Source organism: Colletotrichum costaricense (genome assembly GCF_030867565.1).
Source record: "Colletotrichum costaricense strain IMI 309622 chromosome Unknown Scaffold_5.1, whole genome shotgun sequence".
Lineage (NCBI taxonomy): Eukaryota > Fungi > Ascomycota > Sordariomycetes > Glomerellales > Glomerellaceae > Colletotrichum > Colletotrichum costaricense.
In genome coordinates this window covers 3,019,187-3,042,567 of record NW_026848234.1, presented here as the reverse complement: position 1 = coordinate 3,042,567, position 23,381 = coordinate 3,019,187, and the positions used below count along the sequence as shown (strand labels likewise).

The 23,381-nt window shown below is 52.5% G+C and overlaps 8 protein-coding genes across 8 annotated transcripts; 2 read left to right on the top strand and 6 right to left on the bottom strand.

Moving 5' to 3' along the window:
* Positions 1-718: 718 nt before the first annotated feature.
* Positions 719-916, bottom strand: CCOS01_06162 (uncharacterized protein; the record flags this gene model as incomplete). The annotated part of the gene is made up of 1 exon (XM_060454332.1): positions 719-916. One exon carries the CDS (start codon positions 914-916, stop codon positions 719-721), a length of 198 nt encoding a protein of 65 aa, XP_060316104.1.
* Positions 917-966: 50 nt separating this feature from the next.
* Positions 967-1,893, bottom strand: CCOS01_06161 (uncharacterized protein; the record flags this gene model as incomplete). The annotated part of the gene is made up of 1 exon (XM_060454331.1): positions 967-1,893. One exon carries the CDS (start codon positions 1,891-1,893, stop codon positions 967-969), a length of 927 nt encoding a protein of 308 aa, XP_060316103.1.
* A 1,107-nt stretch (positions 1,894-3,000) lies between these two features.
* CCOS01_06160 (uncharacterized protein) lies at positions 3,001-3,511 on the bottom strand (the record flags this gene model as incomplete). The annotated part of the gene is made up of 3 exons (XM_060454330.1): positions 3,001-3,118; positions 3,151-3,357; positions 3,390-3,511. 3 exons carry the CDS (start codon positions 3,509-3,511, stop codon positions 3,001-3,003), a joined length of 447 nt encoding a protein of 148 aa, XP_060316102.1.
* Positions 3,512-5,281: 1,770 nt separating this feature from the next.
* Positions 5,282-5,981, bottom strand: CCOS01_06159 (uncharacterized protein; the record flags this gene model as incomplete). The annotated part of the gene is made up of 2 exons (XM_060454329.1): positions 5,282-5,557; positions 5,769-5,981. Coding segments are annotated over 2 exons (489 nt in total), but the record flags the coding sequence as incomplete, so codon positions are not given.
* A 1,225-nt stretch (positions 5,982-7,206) lies between these two features.
* Positions 7,207-8,092, top strand: CCOS01_06158 (Ras-2 protein; the record flags this gene model as incomplete). The annotated part of the gene is made up of 2 exons (XM_060454328.1): positions 7,207-7,311; positions 7,475-8,092. The coding sequence occupies 2 exons, from the start codon at positions 7,207-7,209 to the stop codon at positions 8,090-8,092; spliced, it is 723 nt and encodes a 240-aa protein (XP_060316100.1).
* Positions 8,093-12,635: 4,543 nt separating this feature from the next.
* On the top strand, positions 12,636-13,058 carry CCOS01_06157 (uncharacterized protein; the record flags this gene model as incomplete). Its single annotated transcript, XM_060454327.1, has 1 exon — positions 12,636-13,058. One exon carries the CDS (start codon positions 12,636-12,638, stop codon positions 13,056-13,058), a length of 423 nt encoding a protein of 140 aa, XP_060316099.1.
* A 215-nt stretch (positions 13,059-13,273) lies between these two features.
* On the bottom strand, positions 13,274-13,981 carry CCOS01_06156 (uncharacterized protein; the record flags this gene model as incomplete). Its single annotated transcript, XM_060454326.1, has 1 exon — positions 13,274-13,981. A coding segment is annotated over one exon (708 nt), but the record flags the coding sequence as incomplete, so codon positions are not given.
* Positions 13,982-19,906: 5,925 nt separating this feature from the next.
* On the bottom strand, positions 19,907-20,767 carry CCOS01_06155 (haloacid dehalogenase; the record flags this gene model as incomplete). Its single annotated transcript, XM_060454325.1, has 1 exon — positions 19,907-20,767. The coding sequence occupies one exon, from the start codon at positions 20,765-20,767 to the stop codon at positions 19,907-19,909; it is 861 nt and encodes a 286-aa protein (XP_060316097.1).
* Between the last annotated feature and the right edge of the window lie 2,614 nt (positions 20,768-23,381).

The following is a 23,381-nucleotide window of genomic DNA, read 5'->3' as shown; positions in this document are numbered from 1 at the left end:
GGTCGTTGAATGCTCAAACACTGACCTGGACATGAGTGCTTCAGCCCTTGGAGTGACAGCGAGCCCATCCTCAATTGTGACGAAGGCCGAGGGAAAAGCAACTTGACACAGGGGACGTGAAAAAAGCAATCAGTTTGTCGGCCGGATGCTGGCCTGATTCGGCCCTGATCATTGGTCCTCTCAAATGTTGACCGTTGGCTAGAACGGCCAACTCGAAGACCAGGCTTAGAGGACGTCCCACTAGAGAAGCAGATCGCAAGAACGGAGTCTTCATACTCTTGCCTACCGGAACGGCAAAGACTGCCGAAGACGGGATTGCAAAGACCGAATGAGCCCCGGATAAAAGCTGGGCCAATGCATGTTGAACGGGGCCGTGCTGCCGCAGCCGGGAACTAACATGGTGCGGCATCAGGCTCGATACTTTGTTTCGGAAAGCAAGAAGCGCGAGAATCTCATGCGAGCGAGCCTCTTGCGGAGTCCGCCCCGGAAGACTGGATCTGGCACGAGGCTGGTGAGACAGCGGCTCGGCAGAGAGACGGGTTGAGACATGAATGCTTGCATTGTGTATGCTACTCTATGTCCGTAGCAGGTAGGTCGTTCCATGTACGTACGGCCGAAACCGAAGTTTGTGCTACAAACAGTCTTCGAAGCCGTCATGGAAATAAGATGAATGAACTCTTCTTACTTGCACAGGCTGTCAACCGCGTATATTGGGCGGTCAAACGCAGTCACAGTCACAATAGCTTAATGACGTCGAAGCAACTGGTCCGGGCGTCTCGTCTCGTGATGTCGATGTGCTGCGGAAGCTATTTGGCGAGCACCAAGGCCGACCCCGTTTGCAGGGCGGGCCGCGGTCGCCAGGTCGCGAGAATGGGCCGGATGAGCATATGCAACTGTTGCAAGGGAGAGCAAGCATGATGAAAGTTTTTTCCCTTTCCTTTCGTGTCCCCTCTGTCCCGATTCTCTTTACTGAATCAATAGAAATCCGACAACCAACCACCACCGAGAGAGGTTCGGGGGTGGCTCGGGCAAGGTGAAAACGGCGGTTTGGAGAAGAGATGGAGGGGTCGAAAGGCCGAGCGGTGGTTGGAGAATGTGGGCGTTAGTCCTTGGTGGGTACCGCCTGGATACCTCCGATTGGGCGAAGCGGCCGGCGCCGAGTGGGGTGTCGTTCCGGTACTGCCTTAGCGGCTCCCAATCGTCATCCCATGTCTGGATTCTTCTGTACCTAGGTGATGCCTCAGGCACAAGGAGATCGAGAGTCTGCACTCTGCAGAGAGTGGCAGACAAGCGCAAGGCACGAACTGTGTAAACGTGGACCTCCCGACCCCAGCCGTTCTGGCAGGCATCACGGCATCTACAGGTTCGGTCAGCACCTTGCTGGGCGAGGGATCCGACTTGGTGATGAGAGTGAGAGCGGGCGGTTGGTCTGTGAGGTGCATGCATTACTAGTGTCCATTGTGGGCATCGGTGGGCAACTTTTTGGGAGCCACATCTGAATTGCCCAGTAGAAATCGGGTCAAGGGCCAGGTTTTCAGCAGTGGCATGAGCGGTGCGAGTCTGCTGCTGCGAGCGAATGGTCAGCATCGTCAGGCAGAGGTACGGATAGAGGTGGCAGGACTGGTCGCGGGCACGGTTTTCCTTCTCTCTTCTCCGGCACGTGCATGAACGGAAGCACACTTGTACGTCTCCAATATGTCGTCTGCACTGCGGAAGTTCGTACGCCGCCGGCTTCGGTTGCCTCAGATGCTTTTGACTCAGATACATCTTGCGGTGACTGAGACTTCGCTGTTGATGATGCTTGATAACGCGACGTCTAAGATACCGTCGGCATGAACTACTAAACCTAGGTCGATAGCTTGGCGGCCAACGAGCTGACGGGACCAGGCACATAAGCTGGGGTAGCTACCCTAAGTATCGGTAGAGAACTAGGGTTAGTAGTTTAGATCACATCATCAGGCAATTCATGAAGCGATTTGTGGTGAAGAGATGGTGCTTTGGAGGGACCAGACTGGCCTGGATCTCGGTCTAGGAAAGGGTTGATCTCTTGACTCTTCCAATCGTTGTCAATGGCATGTTTGCCCTGTTATCCTAATTCGAGGTCCAGCTCCGTGTCCAGGCCCGGGACAGCTCTAGTTCCCTCGTTGTCTACTGACCACTAGTCGATTGACCTTGACTAGGGCGGGTCGCAGACAGATACCAGACCGGGGCAAGCAAGCTATGGTCCAGACGGTTAAGCTTGAGCTGGATTTTTGCGATAGTGTGCGCTCGTAGCTGCAGCTGCCAGGTATGTCTGGCTGTCCGCAAATACTAGGCAGGCACGACGATTATTGCTCAACTTCCCAGTTAGTGGTCGCATGGACTCTACCGGGGAGTGAAGCCGCTCGGCGAAGGCAACGAGAAGGTAAACGCCTGGATGACCTAGTATACCACTTGGGTCGCGAAATAAAAGCATCATGCTCAGTGTCCAGCTTGTACGGTGTACCGAATGAAATGCGAGAGGGCAAGAACCCCCCCCCCCCCTTGGCGAACATGTATCGGAAGAAATGGAAGAGACGCAGATGCAGATGCAAAGTCTGCCCTTGGAAAGCTGACCAAAATTGGACCAGGTATATTCGTATCGGTGTCGACCGTTCGGACGGGATAGCCTCCGCCACGACGGTGTACCCACCTCATTCGCGAGGAAAAGAACGAACGGTGGCATATGTCTGCCTCGGTCAACTGGGGTGAGACCAACTTTGTTTCTATGTGCCACAATAATTCCGTGTTGACTTTCGAAGATAGCGCTGGATAAGATAGAACAAGACGAGTAAACTCAGGGCGAAGGACAAACAACTGTGGATATGTCACAGTTTCCGTTAGTAAAGAAGTGGTGAACGATCATCGAAGATACCTACGGCACTTAAAAAACTAGAGAAAAAAGCTGCTCTCTGGCGTGTCTGGCCCGCGAGTGTAGCATGTGTGGGTGGGCGGGACTGAGCGGGAAGATGGGCTGCTGCGTCAGCGCGGGATGTCAATTGGACCCAATGGAAGACCAGCCGGTTCGTTCTTGAGGACAGCCGCGCTAATGTTGGAAGGAGGAAACATGCAGCTCGCAACCCGCAGCTGCAATCGGAGCCCAAGCCGGCGTGGTGTCGTTGTAGTCCTGACCAGGCAAACGTCACCTTGCACAGCGCAGGGAACCCCGTGGGCCGTACCCCTAGCTTGACTCTCGAGAGCTTCTCTCCATTGACATGGTATCCGTAAGGTAAGTTAGGTAGGAATCTGACCGCGGCGAATGGAGGGTAGGGCGGCAGTGGGCGGTTGGCTGTTGGCATGAGTCCCTGTATCCGCCGAGTCCTCGTCCTCGTCCTCGTCCTTGTCCCCGTCATCCCTCGTCCACAACATACGGGTGCGAAAAGGGTAAATGCACCCATCCGCTGCTGAGCCTCGCCGTATTCTGTGTCGCGGGGTTTGCTCGCCCAGGGCCGGCGCGGCTGGGGCTCCATCTCCATAGCCGTCTGTGTTCCATAACAACGTCCAGATTGAAGGCGGGCTCGCAGCCTCGCTCTTGATTCAAGAACCTAGTGGTAGGTAGGATCTGCGTACATGGAGCGTCGGCAGCTTGGAGACGCTTGTTGTGGCTGGAGCAGATGCTTGGTAATTACCTAGTACCTTGCCTCATGGAATTGTTTCTGCTCCAGCGTCATCGGGTACATCAGCCACATGGCTTGTCGGCGGCCGTCCGGTTGATGGTTTGTGGTTTGTGGTTTGCGATTTGCCGTCATGGTTTCAAGCTGGCCAAAAATTCAACGCATACGTCTTGTTATCAATCTGTGACGTGATGTCGGGTACTGTGTACCTTCTTGTTGGGGTGAAGTGCGTGCTTGGAGCAACTTGCCAGAAACGGTGTGCGTGATACAAAACCGCAGGAACGATAGGTCAGGTAAAGTAGGTACCTTCCGTGCTTCCTCGTCCGTAGCTTCTGAACAGTGGAATGCTGGTTCCTTCCATTTTTCATGATTAAGGTTGGGGTACGGAGGAGGCATACCAGATACCTGTACGGAGTACGTACTCAATACTGGGGGCTGCCATTGCAGCCTGTCTGCATTTCGCCTGCATCCTGAGGTGTTATTCACAAGCAACCTGTTCCTTCTTTCCAAATGGGATGCAACCAGGAACTACTCGCTACCTGCTGCGATTGAACTCGGCGAATCAGAAAATTTGTCCATCAGGAAGGGGGAGGGGGGTAGGTGGAAAAAGGAAGGCACCACATCACCAGACACATACTGGGTAGGTAAAGCAACTGACAATTGCATTGATATCCATCTCTGGCATCATGATCAGAGAATCACGAGAAGAAGAAAGGCATGCTGCATTCACACAGCCAGTAGAGTTGCCCAAACAATGCCTGATGAATCTATCTCGCTTCACCCTCCCAGGTAATTGTTGTGGTTGTTGTTATTGTTGTTATTTTGAACGAGGCAGTTGCAACTTGCTGGCTGGCTACCCAAGTTACCTTTGTTTGTTATATCAGGTGCGGATACGTCGCCGCATTCCATCCATCGCTTTCGTGCGCGCGCTTTTTTTCTTGTCCCCCGCTGCATACCTATCCGTTCAAATCGTTTCTGACATTCGTACCTACCTTACCTCACCTTACTCACCTTCTCACCTCAAATCCTATTTGTATGTGGTTCCTTCAAACGACATCCCAAACCGGCCAAGGCTGTACATTGCCCACTGTTCCGCCGCCGCTCCTCGGGTTAAGAATTGAAATCTTTTTGCCCGCTGATTCATTCCTTTTCCCCCTCACCACGTCTTTAGACAGAAACACTAACGGTATGTTTACGCATCCATCTCACCTTTGCAATCCCTCCACATCACCCTCGTGTGCTGGACCGAGCGCATAGTAGACAGCGTCTTGCTGGTCTTCCGTCGCCGGCTTCATCCTTGATCATTGCCCCTCCTACCCCGTTGATTGCCCTGCTGCCTCGCCTTCCCCCCTCCAGTCGTCCATACAGCTCAATCCACTTTCGTCAGCGCCTTCTCCTCAATCGGCCCAGCCTATCCCTTCGCCAATCTGTGGTTACTGGTCATTACTGCGTACACTAATTGTGTACGGAGTACAGAGTCCCGTGTGGTCTATCCATATCCTATCGTCGGATACTGGAATTTCCTTACTGGAAGTCGAGGCATCATTGGAACAGGGAAAAGGGGCGAGAGAAAGGCATCTTCATATCTCAATACTGGGATAGCTCGTGATACTGACTTGGAGCTAACTAGGAGGTTTGTCCAGTCGCTGTCATTTGATTCGCTTGAATAAGCATTCTCCAACTCCGACCGACGTCTCACGACGAACCGAGCCGACCAGAGCTTGCCCTTGTCCGCATCTCGGAGAGACGACAACGCTACCGGCATACCGTGACAATCGCCAATCCATCATCCACGCCATATCCCGATCCTCGTCTTGCGCATTGCGGATTGCGGCTTGCCTCAATATCCCCATATCCTTACCTGGGCCTACCTTACCACGCGCAAGGAACCAACCGCGACTAAACGATTCATCGAGGTCGAACCACTACTGCGTACGCTACGGTATTGCGATAGCGTACGAATACACTACTGCGTGGTCTATCAACCTCGCACCACACACCAACAAAGGTACGTTCTCCGAAACGCCAGCACCAATAATCCAGGTACCCTGCCCTGTCCTGCCTTGCCTTGCCTTACCTCACCTCACCTTACTGCATGCGTACGCTACCTAGGTACGCTCCCTCGAGAGTACGTACCGTATCGCACCGCATAGCACCGCAACCCTCGCCTGCTTCTGTCTGCTGCTTTGCGCCGCTGGTGCTGTTGCCGCTGCCGCTGCCGCCGTCGACGCTGTTACCAACAAACCCCAACCAGCCGGTGGAATTGGAACTGCTTGCTGTGGCTTGCTCGCTCGCTCGTCTCCAACCCGTCCCTACACCCCTGTCCCCTTGTCGACCCCCTCCCACTCCCACTCCCACTCTCGCTGCCACTCAGTCCCCTTCCCCGTCCCATCCCGGCCAACCCAAGTTACGGCGGATACAGAGCTGGGTGGCTCGGGTTGGCGCGTGGAGGTAACGAGGGTTGACAGCCTCTCAGGAGAAGGGCGGGCTAGCCAACAGTCGGCTGTGCGCCTCCGCTCCGCTTCGCCTTTATCCCGGTATCATCCTTCTCCCTAACCCAAGCATCTAACACAAGCCCAGGTCCCAAGCTAGACCCGCCAGTCCAGTCAGTGTCTGTCATTTCTCCACACCTTTTGCCCATCCAAGAAGACGAAGAAGACGACAAGACGAGACGAGACGAGACGAAGGAAAGAAAGAGAAAAGCAAGCCAAACAAGCCCGAGGGTCAGACAGGAGGTCATACGGCCTGTGTGCGCGCAATCGTCCTGTACTCGTACATACACATACCTAAGCTGCCCGCACCGATTCGCATCCGCAACGCGCGACCGTGTGCCAACCTGTCAGTTGCCAGTTGCCGGCTCAGCCCAGCCTACCTTAGCCCCGGCCAAGCCAAGGCAGAGAGACAGACGAAGAGAAGAGGGTGAGCGAGAGAAAGAGAGAGAAAAAGAGAGCAGGGACAGACGGCACCCACCGCGAGCGACCCCTCCCCAGTCACAGTGCTGCGTTGGTGCTTGTTGCTGCCGCCGCTACTGATACTACCGCTGTCGCTGCTGCTACGTATTAACTGGCTTGTCGGGTCCAGTCCGGTCGATCCAATCCACCAGTCTGCTGAGGAGAGAGTCCACTGTCCACGTCCAGGGCTCGGGCTCCAAAATCCAACAAGATTTGGGCTCCTACCTTGCTCCCCAACTTCCTGCGGCCACCACCAGTCCACCACAACCACCACCTTTCGGCCTCCACTAACCTACCACTTGCTGCCACCAACCTTGCCTACCTTACCTATCCGTACTTACCTACCTGTCTTACCCTTTTTTTTTTTCTCACCTTGCCTATTCTATCATCGATTCTCGACTGGCGTTCGTCGTCTTTTCCTCCACCACCACCACCTTCACAATCACCGACGAACCACCACCACCACCACCACCACCACCCACCTCGCGTTCCGCCCCCGCGAATCGCCCCTCTATCTCTGCTTCGCTTTGACTTTCGCTACTCATCATCAATCGAGCGGCTTTATTCCAACGACAAAGAGTCGACTTCTTTCCATCGTTCTTCGCCTCAGATAGCTGCCCATCATGGCAGGAAAAATGGTGCTGTACAAGTTGGTGGTCCTGGGCGACGGCGGCGTGGGGAAGACCGCTTTGACAATCCAGCTCTGCCTGCAACACTTCGTGGAAACAGTAAGTCGCCATTTCTGTTCGTTTTGCTTCGCATCACATCGTCACTTTCTTTTCTTCGGTCGGTCGTCGACTCTCTCTTGACCCCTTCCCCCAAATCCATCCTTTCCCCGCTGCTATCGCCCCCAAGAGCCGCCCGCTGACCGTGCTTTTCTACCGAAAACAGTACGACCCCACGATCGAAGATTCGTACCGCAAGCAAGTTGTCATTGATGGGCAAGCATGCATGTTGGAAGTTCTCGATACTGCCGGCCAAGAAGAGTACACAGCCCTTCGAGATCAATGGATCCGAGATGGAGAAGGATTCGTTCTCGTCTATAGCATCTCATCACGATCTTCGTTTTCACGGATCAAGCGGTTTCATCATCAGATCCAGCGAGTCAAGGAGTCATGTGCGTCCTCACCGTCATACCCGGGCTCGCCAATCTCTGCAGCCAGCCCACAAGCGCCTGTGCCAATCATGCTGGTCGGCAATAAGAGCGACAGAGTCACCGAGAGAGAAGTTTCGACACAAGAAGGACATGCCCTGGCCCGCGAGCTGGGCTGCGAATTCGTCGAGGCCTCGGCCAAGAACTGCATAAACGTCGAGAAGGCCTTCTATGACGTTGTCAGAATATTGAGGAGGCAGCGACAGGCCGCCTCGAGGCCGCAGCCCGGCGGACGAAGCAGCACTCGGCCTATCAATGGCGATGCCGGAGCGAGATACGACGACAAGGAGGGTGGCGACCGCTATCGTCGCAAAGTGGGCAGAAGGGAAGGGAAGAGTAAATGTGTCGTCTTGTGAGCTCGTCCGCAACCTCGACTTTTTATTCCCCCCCCTTTTTATCGACGGACTTGTTCGGATCCACGGCAACACCCCCGATCCATTCGATTCGCAAATCCGACGGGCCCACTGCCGCGAGGCAAAAGCATTTTCCACGTCACGACTTGATGATTGCCAGCATTAGAGAAGCGCTGGCAAAGGCTTTCACAGCCACGACTATTGGACGTACGAGATCTCGAGTTCTGCTTTGAAGACGATTCGGACATTTTCCCCCATGTCACGGATGAACAACCAGCTCCTCGTTGGGCGAACGGCGCACGAAAAGAGAGAGGCATATCCTGGGGCGTAGGTTTCTTGAGATTCAATCAAACCTTTGGGCAGACTGGGAGTTCATAATTTTTTTGTTCTTTCCAAACAACACATGAGGGCAAGCTGGCGGTGTTATAGGAGTCTTTCTTACAGACCTTTTTTTTGACGTCTAGTCGGTCGCAAAAGAAAATGATGCCATGTATCTGCACACTTCCACTCCCGGATTGTTCATATGTTTATGGTTTGGATTCCTCACATGGACCATTCATATCCGCGCACGCGAGCTGAGAAGGAGGTCTGCTTGGAGAAGGAGAGGCTGAAGGGCTGTGGCAGATGGGAGGAAGCTCTAATCTGTGTATACCGATACAACACTTGTTTTCCTAGCTGCAGCACGTGGCTGGAAGTAGTCACTTTGGGGAGATAGCCACAAGAAGGTATCAACTCTCTGTCGGACGTAGATAGACATCCGGGATAGGCCTACTTGTTCCTCACTAAATCTACATCATCCGCTCATCCATCCTTGATTTTCCGATCATCTTCCGCCCGATGCTTGATTTGCCGTGACGGCGCGCCTTACCGGGAAACTTTACCACAAATGGGCGTTGCCATTGACGAAAGAGGGTTGCTTGATGGGAGCGAAAATCATGTATGTATCGGGAAAAGCTAGCGTTGTATCTCGGAAACTATGTTGCTTTTCCCCCCCTTCCTTCCTGGACAGGTCTTTGGGGGGAGAGGAAGTTGGAGAGAGTGTCTTGGAGGGGGAGCGGAGGATTCATGAAGAGCAATGGTAGTGTACACACAGTAAGGCAAGGGAGAGAGGAGAGGAGGACCGCTCTGGGCGCAAGACGTGCGCGCGTCTCGCCTTCTCTGCCCGCCGTACCCCGCGATTTCCGCTCCCTCGGGACTTTATTCTTGGATGACGGATGGGAGGGGAAGGGGGGAGGGGGGTGTGAGTTGTAGGAAAGTCGGACTTTTTTTTTGGCAACGGTTTTTTGTTTTGCACCTTCAAGGGCAGGCAAGGTAAAGGTCACTCACTCGCTGTAAGGGAGGGGTGGCGAAGAAGCCAAGAAGGATAGGAGAGGGTATCAGGGCATGTACGGCAGCACGTCCCGGCAATGAGGAAGGGTGGATGGTTAAGTGAAGCATAAGACTGTAGATGCGGAGGAGACGGGGAAAGCTAATGAGAGAGAGACGGGGTTTTGGGAGATGGAAATGCCGCCTTCTTTTTTTTCATTAAGGGACGGGCGTGACGGGGCCGTATATGTTCCCGCATTCTCTCTAGACTATTGAGATTGGTGGTTTAAGAAACACTTACCGTTTGCGAAAGCCGGGTTCTCGGAGTTTGAGTGGGCAGAGAGGGGAGACGCCCGAATAGAGATATTACCTTGTCAAAGGGAAGCTTTGTATATGTGTGTTGTGGATTTACGTTGAGGTGTTTGGACGGCTTGGCGGTCTTTAGCTCCTCTCCGGGGTTTGTAAGGTATCCAAAGTTTGCTTGCCCTTTTACCACTGTCTGATACCTAGCTAGCTTCTTTGAATCCTCTTGCAGTGAGTATGGTAAAGAGGGGGGAGAGGGGAGGGTGGTGCCTTTCTCCGGCATGGACGGGCGACGGAAAGGGGAGGAAGGGTTCAGGGTTTGGGGAAGGATACGTGAGGAAGGGGGGGAACAAAGGTTGCTATTCGTACCTTAATGGTATATGTTGGGATGGGGGAGCAGGGTAAGCGAGAGGGGATTCTGGGATCGGGGGGTTCTAGACCGATCCACGTTGAAATGCTTCGGTCTATTAGATTCTATCTCGCGGTTATCCATATTGACAGGCTTGTTCTGTGCTCTGTACTGCTTTTTCTCTGCTCTTTCTCAGCTAAGTTTGGAGACCGATAATCAATCGAGAGGCGTAAAGAAGTGTAGCCGGAAGAAGGAAAGAGGTGACGAAGACTGATCCAAAGCTCCGGTTCGATTGACATTTAGCTAATCATCGGGGGGAACGTTTCGTTTCTTTGCTTTTCCGCGATGGGATTCATAAGCAAACAAGAGCAGGATTCAGATACGAAAGAAGAAAAGGCTCGTGGGATGTAGTAGCTTCGGACTTTGGGCCGTCTCCGCGCAATGGAGGCATCGAAACAGGAGAAAAGCCGCACTCGAGCTAGCCTTTATGTTTCTTTTGTTGGGCGATGATAAAGGCATTGTTCAATGCGCCCCGTTCAAGGTGGGCTTTTATCTCCCCGGATGTTCTTGTTTCGGAGACGGGGAGAAGGAGGATATAATAGATACCTGCCAGGTACGGGCACATGCTTTTTTCTACTCTTCCCTTATGTGTTTCCAGTGGCGTTTAATAGCACGTTTATCTTTTTACTAGCTTGAACGACCGAACGGTTCATGTGAAGTGGGTGGGTGAAGAGATGTTCTCTGGAGGCAAAGTTCAGTCTGGATGTCTGTCGCGGGGAGAGAGGTCCAAGGCGAAGTTGTTCAATTCATGTGGGGTATGGTGTATGCGCACCCATTGCATCTCTCAACACACACCATACACATACACAGAGAGAGACTGACGGAACGGACGGACTGTCTCTTCTTTTTTCTTTAGTCAATAGTGGCGCGCGCCGTAGGCTTGGCTTGTCTGTCAGACTACGTGCCGGGGAAGGGGTCCAGGTGCGGGAGGCTAAGGTAGTGTGAGTGAGGGAGTGAGTGAACCCGTGTGTGTGGTGGATGTCTCTCTCTTTGGGAAACTAGCGACGAACGATGGGTTGGCGCTTTTGCGGATGGGGTCCGTGGGAAAGGGTACTGTTTAGTATATGGTGAACGGTATACGGTAGAGCTCTTTTGCTCCCTCATTCTTCTTCGTTCTTGATGAGTGGAATGGGCGGATCGATGAGTATTCCTTCCCGAGTCCTGCTCAGTAAGGCGTGGTTTATGCGTTCTCCTTTTTTGCGGTTCCCTGCGGTTTGGATTCCCGGGGTTCGTTCGTGCGACTGTGTGAGTGGAGAGGGAAAAGTTGGGAACCAACGGCAAGCGCCTTGGCCCGATTAGCAAAGCCAGCCATGGATGGATGGGGGGGAAGTTGGAGAATCGATGCTATCCGGGGTCGGAAAAAGGCAAGAAATTCCAATGTAGCGTGGTTGGAGTTCCGTGGTGGGTTGGAGAGCAATGGTCCGCCGCCCGTTTGAGACTCGGGCGAAGCTGCGAGAGCCGAGGCGTGCTTGGTAGGTTTGAACTACACAATACATCTTACCATCGAACGTGTGTGATGAGACCATAGCGGGTGAGTTTTGTGAGGGTGTAGACTAGGCTTCTGGTGATGAGCGGGTCTATCCGCCGAGCTTCTTTCTTTGTCGTTTGGTAGTTTCGAAACCATGGTTTGACGATTCTGTGGACGGGAGTCAAAATCACAACCCTGTGAGGCTGGATGGATGTCTGGGGTGATGGGTGTTGAGGGCATTAGGCTTGGCTTTCTCCTCTTCTTTCTCTGACCTACCCGTGGGTGAGTTCGGGAGAAGTAGAGTGTACTGACGTAAGGATGAGGGTGGTGATGAACACTGCATGTAAGGGCTACCTTAGTCTACGTGATTTCCCTCGCCTCGAGCACACTACCTAAACTACGTTTGATGGCATGGGGGAGGGGCGTTTGCGAGCGGGAACGGTGTTTGTTCGATAAGCAACTCTGGGCGCGAAGTCTATTGCGAGATGGGATGATCATCTTTGCCCTACGCGCTGTTCCAGTGACCAGTGTTTATATGTGTGTGATCCTGCTAGCCAGCATAAGATTTGCGCGGTGGTGTTTTTTTACCTTTCGACGATGCGGCTTTCTTTCCCCGGTCTGATGTCATCGTCCAGGGCATCGAGTTCTGATGACAACCCACGTTCCTAATGGAGGCACTTGAGAGGTCTATACAATCCTTCTCTCCATGTTAATGAAGGGCGCCTTGAAGTATCCGGCTCTGGCAGGGTTGTAATGTTTCTACATGCGACATATGATATGATGCCAAGTTGCGTGATGCTCGGTATTGATTCGGGCTATATGAAGTAACTTCACAATAACTCAGGTCCCAATTTGCTATTCCAGTCTGTTTCTTACTGGTGCGCCGATCTTCACTCAGACAAGCGGGGCAAAAGACTTAGCCAAAGACAGAGGCTCTGTGCGCGTTCTCTTGAGGAGCGAGCAGCCTCGGGTATTCTTCTATGCATGGTCCACGGCATTTGCTCGTGTCTTTTGAAGCCTCGGGTTGGAGCAAAAGAGCCAGTAAGCTGGATCTCTCTCTCATGTCGTTCATTCTTTCGCTCCACAATCACATTCCCAAGGGAGAGGGGGGGGTGTTTCTTCAACAACTAACGGATTCTTGCAGCGCATTGCATGCCACTGCAACCCTCCCCTCGTCCATATCGCAACCTCTTTTGCTTTCCCTGCGCAATGGCCAACACACCTGTTCTGCTTTCTCTCACGCGCTAGAGGGCCTTCTCAAACTGTTACTGCAATACGTTCGTGCTACCTTACTTACTCATAGCGATGGTCCAAAAGAGGGATTCCTTCTTCCCAGTTTTGCTGCATGCAGGAAACAAGACGGACCGCCAGCTCCAAAACCCCTCATCGAACACGGACCTCTCTACGGACCTTTCGCCTTTCCTTCGCATTCTCTCACACGCAGAGACACGTTTCTCTCAAGTCTCTCTATTCGTTTTGTATAAGCTAAGGTACGTAAAGGGCCCAAAGAGAAAGAGGGGGAAAGGGCACATCATTGATCCATGGGTAAACTTCCCCTCAAGGGTCTTTCCCCCCTCTTCCCTCTTATGCCGGCACTGCTCAGGCAGGAGGAGGGGCATCTCGGTGCTCCATGCAAAAGAGGGCATTTACTGGAGATGGTTTTGGCAAGAGGGAAAAAAAAGGAGCCCCCCCTCTCAAGTTACGGCGAGCGGAGCTCCAACATGACATGTCTTTTTGGGACGGGCGCACGTACGAATACAGCGAAAAAAACCACAAAACACGACTCAAGGACCCTGCTGGAAGTCAAGGTGGCCAGTTTGGATACTAGTTTCCACCGACACATACTCTTTCTCTCTACGTATGCATACCGAGGAAGTGGTTGGCATTCTTTTTGACAGGGCACAGTCTTGAACAGCCGCGGACACACATGTTCGCCTACGAGGAAGGGAAAAAAGTGACCGACCTGGTCGTTTTCCGTAATAGAGGAGCATTGAGGAACGGAGAGACACCGAGGTATTGGAGGACCAGACGTCAAGAGAGTCCGAGCCCCACGGAAAACGGGAGCTGGACCCGGCATCCAGTCCGTGCACCCGGAGGAGGGGCCGGGTACCATTCTGACAGTTTGGGTCGTTTGCTGATCTTCCCTCTTAGCACTGGTCGGTTCGTAATGGACCGGGGGAGGGGGTTTCGAGCAGCAATGAGAAGTAGCAGGGACGGGAGAGGAGGAGAGGAGAGGGAGAGAGAGCGACGGAAAGGAAGATGCATGTCGTTGACTGCTGTTTTCATCCAACGGCGGCTTTGTCCGTTTCCCTTCTCTTCTTTCTTTCTTTCTTTCTTCCTCGTCTTCTGCCGTGCCGAGGAGGGGGTGGTGCTCTGTCGGGTAAATCGAACGGGAAGGGCTTCGTGGCCGGCTACGCGATGAATCAGGATTGGGGTTGGTGACCTCGCCGCTCGGTGAGTTTCCCACCGAAGCAGAGGATTCAGGGTAATGGGGTGACTTCTCCAGGTGAGCGGTCGGTGAACAGCACTAGTGATTGGTCCCAATGCGACGACCATGCTGGACTTCTCGCCGGTTCGCTTGGACGAGAGGGCAGCCAGCCTCACCAGGGGAGGGGGGGAGGGATCAACACTTGGTCTTTGAACCAACAAAGCTGCCGTCTCGTTCTCTGCTTTCTTTTTCTCTCGCCTTGCGGAGTACTAGGCCTAGGTCCCATGTATTCCGAAGTCTGGGGCCTCTGGGCGACTGGTGTCTTGGATTTCCATTCCTTCACAGAGTATCATTGAAGACTCTATGTCACCCACCACCCCCGTCCCCTTCCCTGAGCTTTATCAGAAGCAAAGTCGGCTTCTTTTCTTCCTACAAGCCCCCTCTTGGCTGGCCGCCGGCCGCTGGTCTGATTATCTGATAGGTTTTCATTTCTCTTTTTCTTGCACTTCCGGCCCGACTCCGGGGATCAGATAATGGGGTTGGGGGAAGAGCAGGGAAGAAAGGAAGGGAAAAACACGAACCAGGCCGGGATCCTGCATTATTGGCAGAAGATCCAAGAGCCAGACGTCCGGGTTACGTTTCACCGCATTTCGCTCCGAACGCATGATCTTCGGGAGACGTCGTTTCTCATGTTTCTCGTCCCCTTCTCTGCAGGACCGCAACCTCAAAACGTTGAGAGAGACAGACTGTGTGTGTACGGAGTGCTAATATCTGTACCCACACCGAAAGGACCCTTGAAGTTTGAATTGAGTGATGGAGTGGCTACTCGATAATGGCTGGGTTCCCCGTGCGATAAGGGAAAATCTCTCTGAAAAGCTCCAGAGCTGTCAGGTATTCGGTGTACTTGACTCTGCGGATCAACAGTGAACGGCATTCGTACCCGTTCGCATACAGAGGAGGCAGATGAGTTTCTCTCCTCTGGGGGTTTGCGCTTGTTGCAAGCAGTAAAAGAGTTGCGCTCGCAATTGTCAGGCGAGAAGAACTGAAGATCGGCATCTAGACCTTTGGACCGTTGTCTATTTCCTCTTTCCCTGGTCACCCTGCGACCTACCTATCGCCCAATCTGGTCCCTGTCACTGTTCATCTTGGACCCTAGGGCCTAACGTGACTTAGTCCCAGCCGTCGGTATCGCACGCAATCTTTTGCGCTGTTTTTCTCTCTTCTTCTCAATCTTCATTGCTTTCTTCTCGCGCATATTCCTTCGCGTAAGGATGGAACGTTGTGTTTGCGTCCTCTTCCCAAACACTGAAAATGGTTGCTCTTCAAACTCCCCAATATGGCAGGTGCTTCGCAACCACTTCGTCCCAACTCCTAACAGCTCTCTCGAAGTCCCCATAGGCAGCAGCAGCAGTAACAAAACGGGGACCCTGGGAACCGCTCGTTGGTCTTGTAGGGATTCCGAGTCAGGACCCTTGCCCGCTCAATGCGGCGCGACTTTTAATTCCTCAATGGTGTGGTCCGTGTGGTGCGAACTTGCGAAGAAAGAGGGCCCGCGGAACGGGATGTGCATTCTCGCGGGCTCGTAGTTCAACCACCACCAAGTGATCGAACTCCCGGGACTTCTATCGTCTTCCCCCCGTCCGCGCGAGGGAAGGGGAGGGGGGAAGAGGGATCATGGATAGGAGCAAGGGAGGCAGGCGGCGGCCCTTGCTAATACTTGGCCCCATGCGTTCCTCTCTTACGGATCTCGGACGGTGCCTGCCAATCACCGCTCTCGGGGCTCAGCTCCGGCGGCCAGCAGTTACGCGGCTGAGCGATGGGATCAAACGGGAGGCCTGTCTGGAGGCTGGCGCGAGAGAAGGGAAATCACGAACGTACGGCTGGGAACCTGGGACGGCTTTTCCCCGGGTTCGCCAAGTTTGCGTCCCTGTGGCAGAGAAGGGGTGAACTGCTCCAAGATCTCCCTGTCCCCTGGCTCGTTGGAGTCGTTGGGTCAACTTGGCATGAACACCAAAGGTCGTCATTCATCCCCTCCCCATACTTGTTGCGCTGCTGCCACTACCGTTGCTGCAGGACTTGTCTTGCCCTTCCGGGTTCCCTTCTCCATCCCAAAGTTCCAAACATCTCTCGCTCTGTGCCCTTTTCTCCAATGGCTCCAACAGCCGAACCGGGAAACGTAACCGTCCGGCAGATATTCATCACATATCTGTTCCGGCGGGAGGGTGGAGTAAGTAGCCCAGAACAAATAATACCGACCCAGTGTCTGATGTTCTCCAAAGAACCAACGCGAGGTTGGGAATCGTCTCACAGCCCTGGGGGGAAACGGCCAATCGCTCAAGGGTCTCGGTCTGCTAGGCTGAACTCAAAGTTACGGCATAATCTTGCCTGTTTGAACTAGTTCGGGCTGTTGACGACGTCCGTGGACGATGACAAAGGTCATGTAAATCGAGGCAGGTCTGTTCGACTTGGTTTCTCTCCCTTCATCTAGATCTTTACGTATTTTATCTCCCGCGACCTGCCTCACCGAGAGGACGGTCGCACCATGGGCGATCATCCCGCGTGGGGGCAGCCGGGGTTGGAGGTTAACCGTCTCACGGGAATTTGGCTGGGTCCATGTTCGATTCGTGTGTGGTGTGGTAGGACGTAGAAGGGGAGGGTAGTGGCCTAAAGACCGTCGGACAAGCCCGCTTGGGGGTGTGGCACCTCGCCTCGAAACGGCTGGAGCGGGTGAGGCCGACGCGCGACGCGATGATGGAGGGAGCAGCGATGGCTGATATGCCCCCACGACTGAAGATAGACTTTGGAGAAGGTGAGGTAGCTGGACGAGCGTTGTACGGGGCTTACACCGGTGTTGGAAATGGGGAGATTCTGGATCTAATCTACGCCGGAACGGGGAACGTTTGCCGACGCCGTGTCGTTCGGTCAGCGGTTTTCTCCACTTCACCGCTTGAACGGCTGAGTCGTTAAAGATCAAATGAGAATTCTATAACAGTCGGTATGGACCGTCTGGACTCGGGGTCGGAAGCCGAGAGGCGGATATTGACGGCAGTCTGTTTGATCGACTACGGATCATGGCTCTCGCTATCTAGCACGATGGAAACGTTGATGCCGAGGCGTATATGTTGCCAATGAATGAGCATGAGCTCACTGGTCAGTCTCAGCACTGCGGTAAAGGAAGATCACTATAATGTTCTAATGTGATACAACCGTGATGCTTTGATCAGGCCCGCAGTATCCTCGGCCTGATGGGCTGAGGATGTTTTGGCGCCAGGAGCTTCGGTCCGCTTCGTTCCGGGGCATAAGCTTTGCTGACTCTTTGGGAATCACGCTTCTCCCATCACTCTGTTATGATCGTAGTGTGTAGGTTCATGAGAAATTTGGCGCATTGTCAGGCACTTCAGGGGTTAGATGAAGGGATGAAGTTAGGCGACTGGGAGATATGAGCCTATGACTTGTCGAGCCTTCTGAACTGTATGTAGAACACAAAAACGCTGCCTCGGGGGCTTCATCACTCTGATTAGACTTTGCGATTCGACTGTTCCTTAGTTCGGCTTCATAAAGACGATGTTCTTTTTGGCGACTTTGTCATGGCTGATGAGGGCTTTGTAATTCCATTCATGGTTTCAGACTAGTACAACGTCGACGCATATTCTGTTGCGTACCACGTCCGGTAGCTTCGAATCGAGCTTCTCTCTTCTCGAGTGAATGGTCGGTACTTGAGCTGGCTTGGGACTTCGGTCAATGACCACTACGATGGCTTGACAGAGAAGGAAATGAATCAGTCCAATCCGACCTTTTGAGAGACCAGGCTCTAGATAGTTGCTTTAATTCGGCTTGATGTACTTTGAGCTATCTTGGTATTGGAAAGAGCTGCTTCTTTACGTAAGCGTTCATGGATTAAGATGTGCTTGGGTGAAGAAGTGCTCTGTATGCTTTGGTTAGGTCAGTATAGTCCGCGTTCGCTCGTGAGAGCTTAGTCTATCGTCAGTTATGAATTCTTGATACTAGCTAGTAAATGTCAGCACGCGGTAATTTGAAGAACTCTAGCAATGTTTAGAACAGAATTATAGCCTAGTATAAAGAAAGAGTTATCAGTATCACTAACTAAACTTGAGGTGAAAATGAGCTACTTGTTGATAGGATGACAGTCACGAGATCACTACTTGCGGTGTAAAAGGAAGATGAGATCTAGTGTGCCGTCGTCGCCTTTAACAGTACTTTGTCGTTGGAGATAGAGGAAGATGGTAGGAACCATGCTTGGGAGGTATTGGGGCTACATTCCGGCTTCCATTCTTGTAACTGAACATACCATATGGGGTCCTGCAGCTCACTATAAGAATTGCTAGATTTTTAGATCGAAGAAAGAAGCAACGGTTCTGAATATGTGAGGTGAGCTTCTACTTACTATGTCCAAGCAGTGCATTCTTATCCACACCCTCTACATCTTGAGCTGTGGCGTATTTCATCAAAGTATTAGGCATTGATATTCTCCTTATGCCAGGTCGCGATCTATACTGCTTAACATTACTATTGAAGAACCATTTTACCTAGAGCCTTGGTTACGAAGCTAGAATTGAAACAGCCAAGGAAACTTGCATGGTGAGCCTTGACTTTCTAATGCTTGAAGCGAGCTGAGAACAACCTTTCGTTGTTGCTTCTATGCAAGTCGTCCTCGTTAGTCCCGATCAGGCGATTTAGCTTCCGATGAGATTAGTATTTCGAATGCAGTCCCCACGCGCGTTCCCTTCAATTGCTCCTGATGTATCCCGGAGAAATACGCCTCGAGAGAACAAAAAGAAGAGTGTACGTGTATGGGATTGATGACATTGCTATACGGGCCGTCCTAGATGTGCATGATGGACGACCAGAGTAAGTCAGAACATTGGACACAATTGGCTTCGGACCGGTACTGCCCGTGTTTATATATTCCCCTTGGAAGTATTAGAGTAACAAAGAGGTTATGCTCTACTCTGCCCCGTGGAAGATGACACCGCGGAATCCCACGTCGCAATGTGCGTCCATCAATATACTGACAACATCAGCGATTGCCTCTGATTCTTTTGGGCTCGAGGATGGAGCATCGACGCACAGAACTCAAGTGTTAACTTTCAGGCTAATCAAGAGGATGCTTATTATGAATGTGATGATGGTCAATCTGGATCCTCAGAGTCTTCACACGAGTGTAATGACACTACCTGCATCCTGTAAGTCTCTACCGTCCGCGTGGTGTTTTCACTATGGATAGAAGAGAAGGTCAAAAAAGGAATCCACCAGGTAACTGAAGTATTCTGCGGGATTCTGTCTCTATCAGGGTTTCACAATGGAAAGGACAATTCAAACTTCAGCTCGTTAATATCCAAGACAGCGGGACTTTATATTGCGTGGTATGCATCGTTTTATGTACAATGATGAGTCCATCACGATTCGGTATCTTCATTATCCAAGAACATCCCTTCAGTATTGCTGCCATACCACTCAAGCTCAATGACAATACGTTTGGCAGATACTAACCCGTTGCATATGTCAGTTGACAATTCTTCCCCAAACCACGTTTTGTTAGATCTCAGAGTACCTCGAAGGGTATGTATAACATCTAAATAGAAGTTTTGAAGAGGAAAATCTGGTCATAAAAGAGATCACCTGTGGGATTCAAACCCGCAAGTTACAGCCCGGTAAATCCGCTCTCAGGCTTTGGTCATTAATGTCTTTGGCTTCTGGGCAACTTTCCCTTTCTTGCTGCTGTTGAGAATTTCCGAGATGCATTGGACTATAGACCACCCTCCTTGTCATTCCCTCGTGACGCATGATATACAAGGGAGAAGCATAATCAGAACACGCAGCATCAAAACAAACAATGCGCCTCAATCACGCTCCACAATAGGGACTAAATACCACCATCATCTCTCAAACACCCAACAGCCTCGCAACCTCCTCAAACCCGCCCTCCCCCTCCTTAACCCAAATATCAACCCACCCCTTGGCATCCTCGTACCTCTCGCTCCCAACCTCCCAATCCTCCTCCTCCGGCCTCTCAACATAAACAGTCCTCATCCCCCGTCCCCGAGCAGCCATCAAATCCCCCAAATGCGCCGCCACCATCGCAACCTCCCTCGCCTTGCCGCCACCACTACCGCCGCCGACCAAAGCCTCCACCGCGCCATCATAAACCGCCGCATGAGGCTTATACGCCCTGAAATCCTCCGCCGACAAAATCTTCCTGAAACCGAGCCCGCCGAACGCATCCAGATCGCCCAACAGCGTCCTGTTGCCGTTGCTCAGCGTCGAGGTGACGTATTTCCCGCCCAACCTGCGCAACCCTTCCACGGAATCCGCCCATGACCGGAGACGGTGCCACACGAGACTCAGCTCGCGGATTTCTTCGGGGCAGTACACGCCCTCTAACCCCCACGTCCCTAAAAGCTCGACGAGGCTGTCGTGGTGGTGCGCGTCAATGTCTTTCCAGGGGGTTTGTCCGGGGACATAGCCGCGCACGAAGCGCATGTAGGAGGTTCGCCATTCTTGGGCAAAGGTTGGCCAGTTTGTTGTTGCGAGCTTTTCTAGCTTTTCTTTTGTGTCCTTGTCATCGTTGGTGGATGTGGATGTGGAAGAGGAAGAGGCCAGCTTGGCTTTTGCGCGGGAGGTGAGTTCGTCCACCACCGAGGACCGCCAATCCACGACTGTGCCAAAGACGTCAAAGGTCAGCGCCTTGAGGTCGCGGAGGTTCTCTGCCTTGATATTGGGGAGGTCGCCTGCAATGCCGGACATGTTTTCTTTTTGTCGAGCTAACTGTTGGAAACTGTGATGTTTTCGACTTCGCTGTTCTCTTTACTTTGATAGAGTCTCTGGCTGGAAAACCTGGAAAAAATGCTTCAAATGACCAAGCTTGTAGTATATGAATCCGAGCAAGTCCTGGAAAGGGAAAGTGTTGTAATATACAGGGCGTAGAGGGGGGAGTCGTCACCTATATCAATCTTGGAGGCGGGGTCGGATTGCTGACTGATCCATCCCGAACCCCGCCTGTTCTCTCGGACCCGGGAGGGGCCGCGGTAAGACAACGTCCCGCTCGGGCAGCCCGGACGGCGTGGAACGCCAGACAAATGTGAGAAACATGTGCCTAAGGAACTTTGTGATACCCTCATACCATCTGTTGAGTAATCTGAGATGCACTCAAGGGATTAGAAGTCTACCCTTTTTTTATCATCAACAGTGATCAAAACCGGACGCGGAAATGACCTCATCAGGAGTATCAAACACGGTCTAAATCCAGCTCTCATGAACAAGACTACGAGCTTTAGATATAAGGAGCGAAATAAAATGATCTAAGATATGTCTGTAATTCTCTTAAGAATGGAACGCGGTACCATGTTGATGCAATGCGGCTCCGTGAAGTGCGTCACACTTAACATCTATCGAGAGCCCGCCCGCCACGCATCTATTTCGAACATATATGGTCGCTGAGCCTCCGCGACAAACAAGCACAAGAGTAGAAGTAACCATGACAAGAAGCGACACGATCTCTATCAACCTCACAGCCATGTTCTCTGCTAGACACGGAGCAGTCGGAAGCATAACAGCTCGACGACGAAGCTGCACTTAATTCCGGATATCTCACTCTGCACACCAAGAAGAAAACACAACCTCCTTGGGGAAGAAGCCATCACCACCAACATGACGCCTTTGAAGAACCGCATGAACATCCTGAATCCACAAAGACATCCAGAAAATTTAACCGCGGGCGGATCGGGAACAATCTCAATTATCCCGGCAGCCCCAATCTCGGGTTCGCTCAAAACCCTGCCTACCCAAACGCCCTATCCCCTGTTCATCATGTTAGACGAAACATAACGGCTTGCATCTCCTCCACTTCGTTTCTTTCGAAGGCCTTGTTTCATACCCGCGATGACGTCCGAAACAAGTGGAGAGCGTGGCTCAGTTCCTTCCGGGATGGGAAACATGGGAGCGAGTGTGTGTTAAACGACAGCCTCATCTCCAAGAGCCTGGTCCTCGGCTGTGCGCCTTGTTGACCTGGGTCTGTTGTGAAGTCGTTTTCGTCTCCTCAAATACGGATACCTGGTACTCAGAGACCATGCGGAGCGCAAAGAAAAAGGGGGAACACGAGTAAGTAAGGAGATTGTGTTACACCCAGCGACTGAGCGACAGTGAGAGATGGCGGCTGAGACGGGCGGTATCCTTGTGAACTCCAACTCGACGGATCTAGACGAAGTTCATGTTCGACAACTGATGACCGAGACGCCCAATATGTGCCCAACTTGGTTTGCGAGGAATCCACGCGCCTTCACTGGATATCCTGATGTTAGATTAGCCAGGGAAGTAGCAAAGATCTCGCCATGGTCAAACTACACAGTCTTCATTCACCCGAGGGTAATGTCCAGGCCGCGTCTTCGAGTCAGTCTCGTGGCGTGTAAGCCAGAGCATCAGTCTGAGACCAAGCCAGCTTGGCAGGCATGTAATTCATCTTCGCGGTCTTCTTTATTAAGCTCATGTACAGAACTGCAACTTCTTGCTTTGTGCCATTATCGTGTTGGATGGAGATGGACGAGAACAAATAACCGCTAAGACCTCGGCTCGTCCTTCACGTGGCAACGCGGAACGCGGACTCAACCCCTCTGACCGCGCAGCCGTGTTTGAGTCAGTAGGACGGATAGAGCCTGAGACCGAACGCTTTTCTTGAGCATCAAGCACCGGCGCAAGACTTTGCATCCCGGTGACCATATTTGATCCATGGTCTTCGGAAATTCGGGCATCACCGCCCCGTCCTTCGAAAACCAGGCTTTTGGAGGACTCCCGCTGCTGTTCTGGCTTCCCATTGCCGCGATTAGCTCACCTAAACAGTAGACTCCAAGTGCTGGCCATGGTTCGTCATCTTGTATGCTGTTCCACCCTCGTCCTCGCTCGCTTACAGCCAACCGATATTCGCTGATGTTTCGAAGGACGCCCTAGTCATCAAGTGGTTCAACGACACTGAGGATTGGGCACCCGCACTTGTAGTGTATCTCATATGGTCAAGACACCACACCTTCATTCATCTCGGTGTGCCTCGCCGATGATGGAGCCCGTCGAGGTATGTTGTCTGGCACACCGTCGTAATATTGCAGTGCAACACGCCGACCTCGCCGGCCCCGGATATTTGCCGCCAGGCGAGGTCCCCAAGGACCAGGGCCAGTGACGGAATGAGTTGCCAAACGCGCGCACTGACGGCGTTCGTGGCTGCTGAGTGCTCAGATAAAAGACCAAGGGGAAATCTTGGTTGTGGCAGAACACGTCTGCCATCCCGCAGATGCACGCGGCGTTTGGATCCCCATGCTTTTGGTTTGAGTGAGCTAAATATCTAGCACTAATAGTTAGCCCGGACGGATAA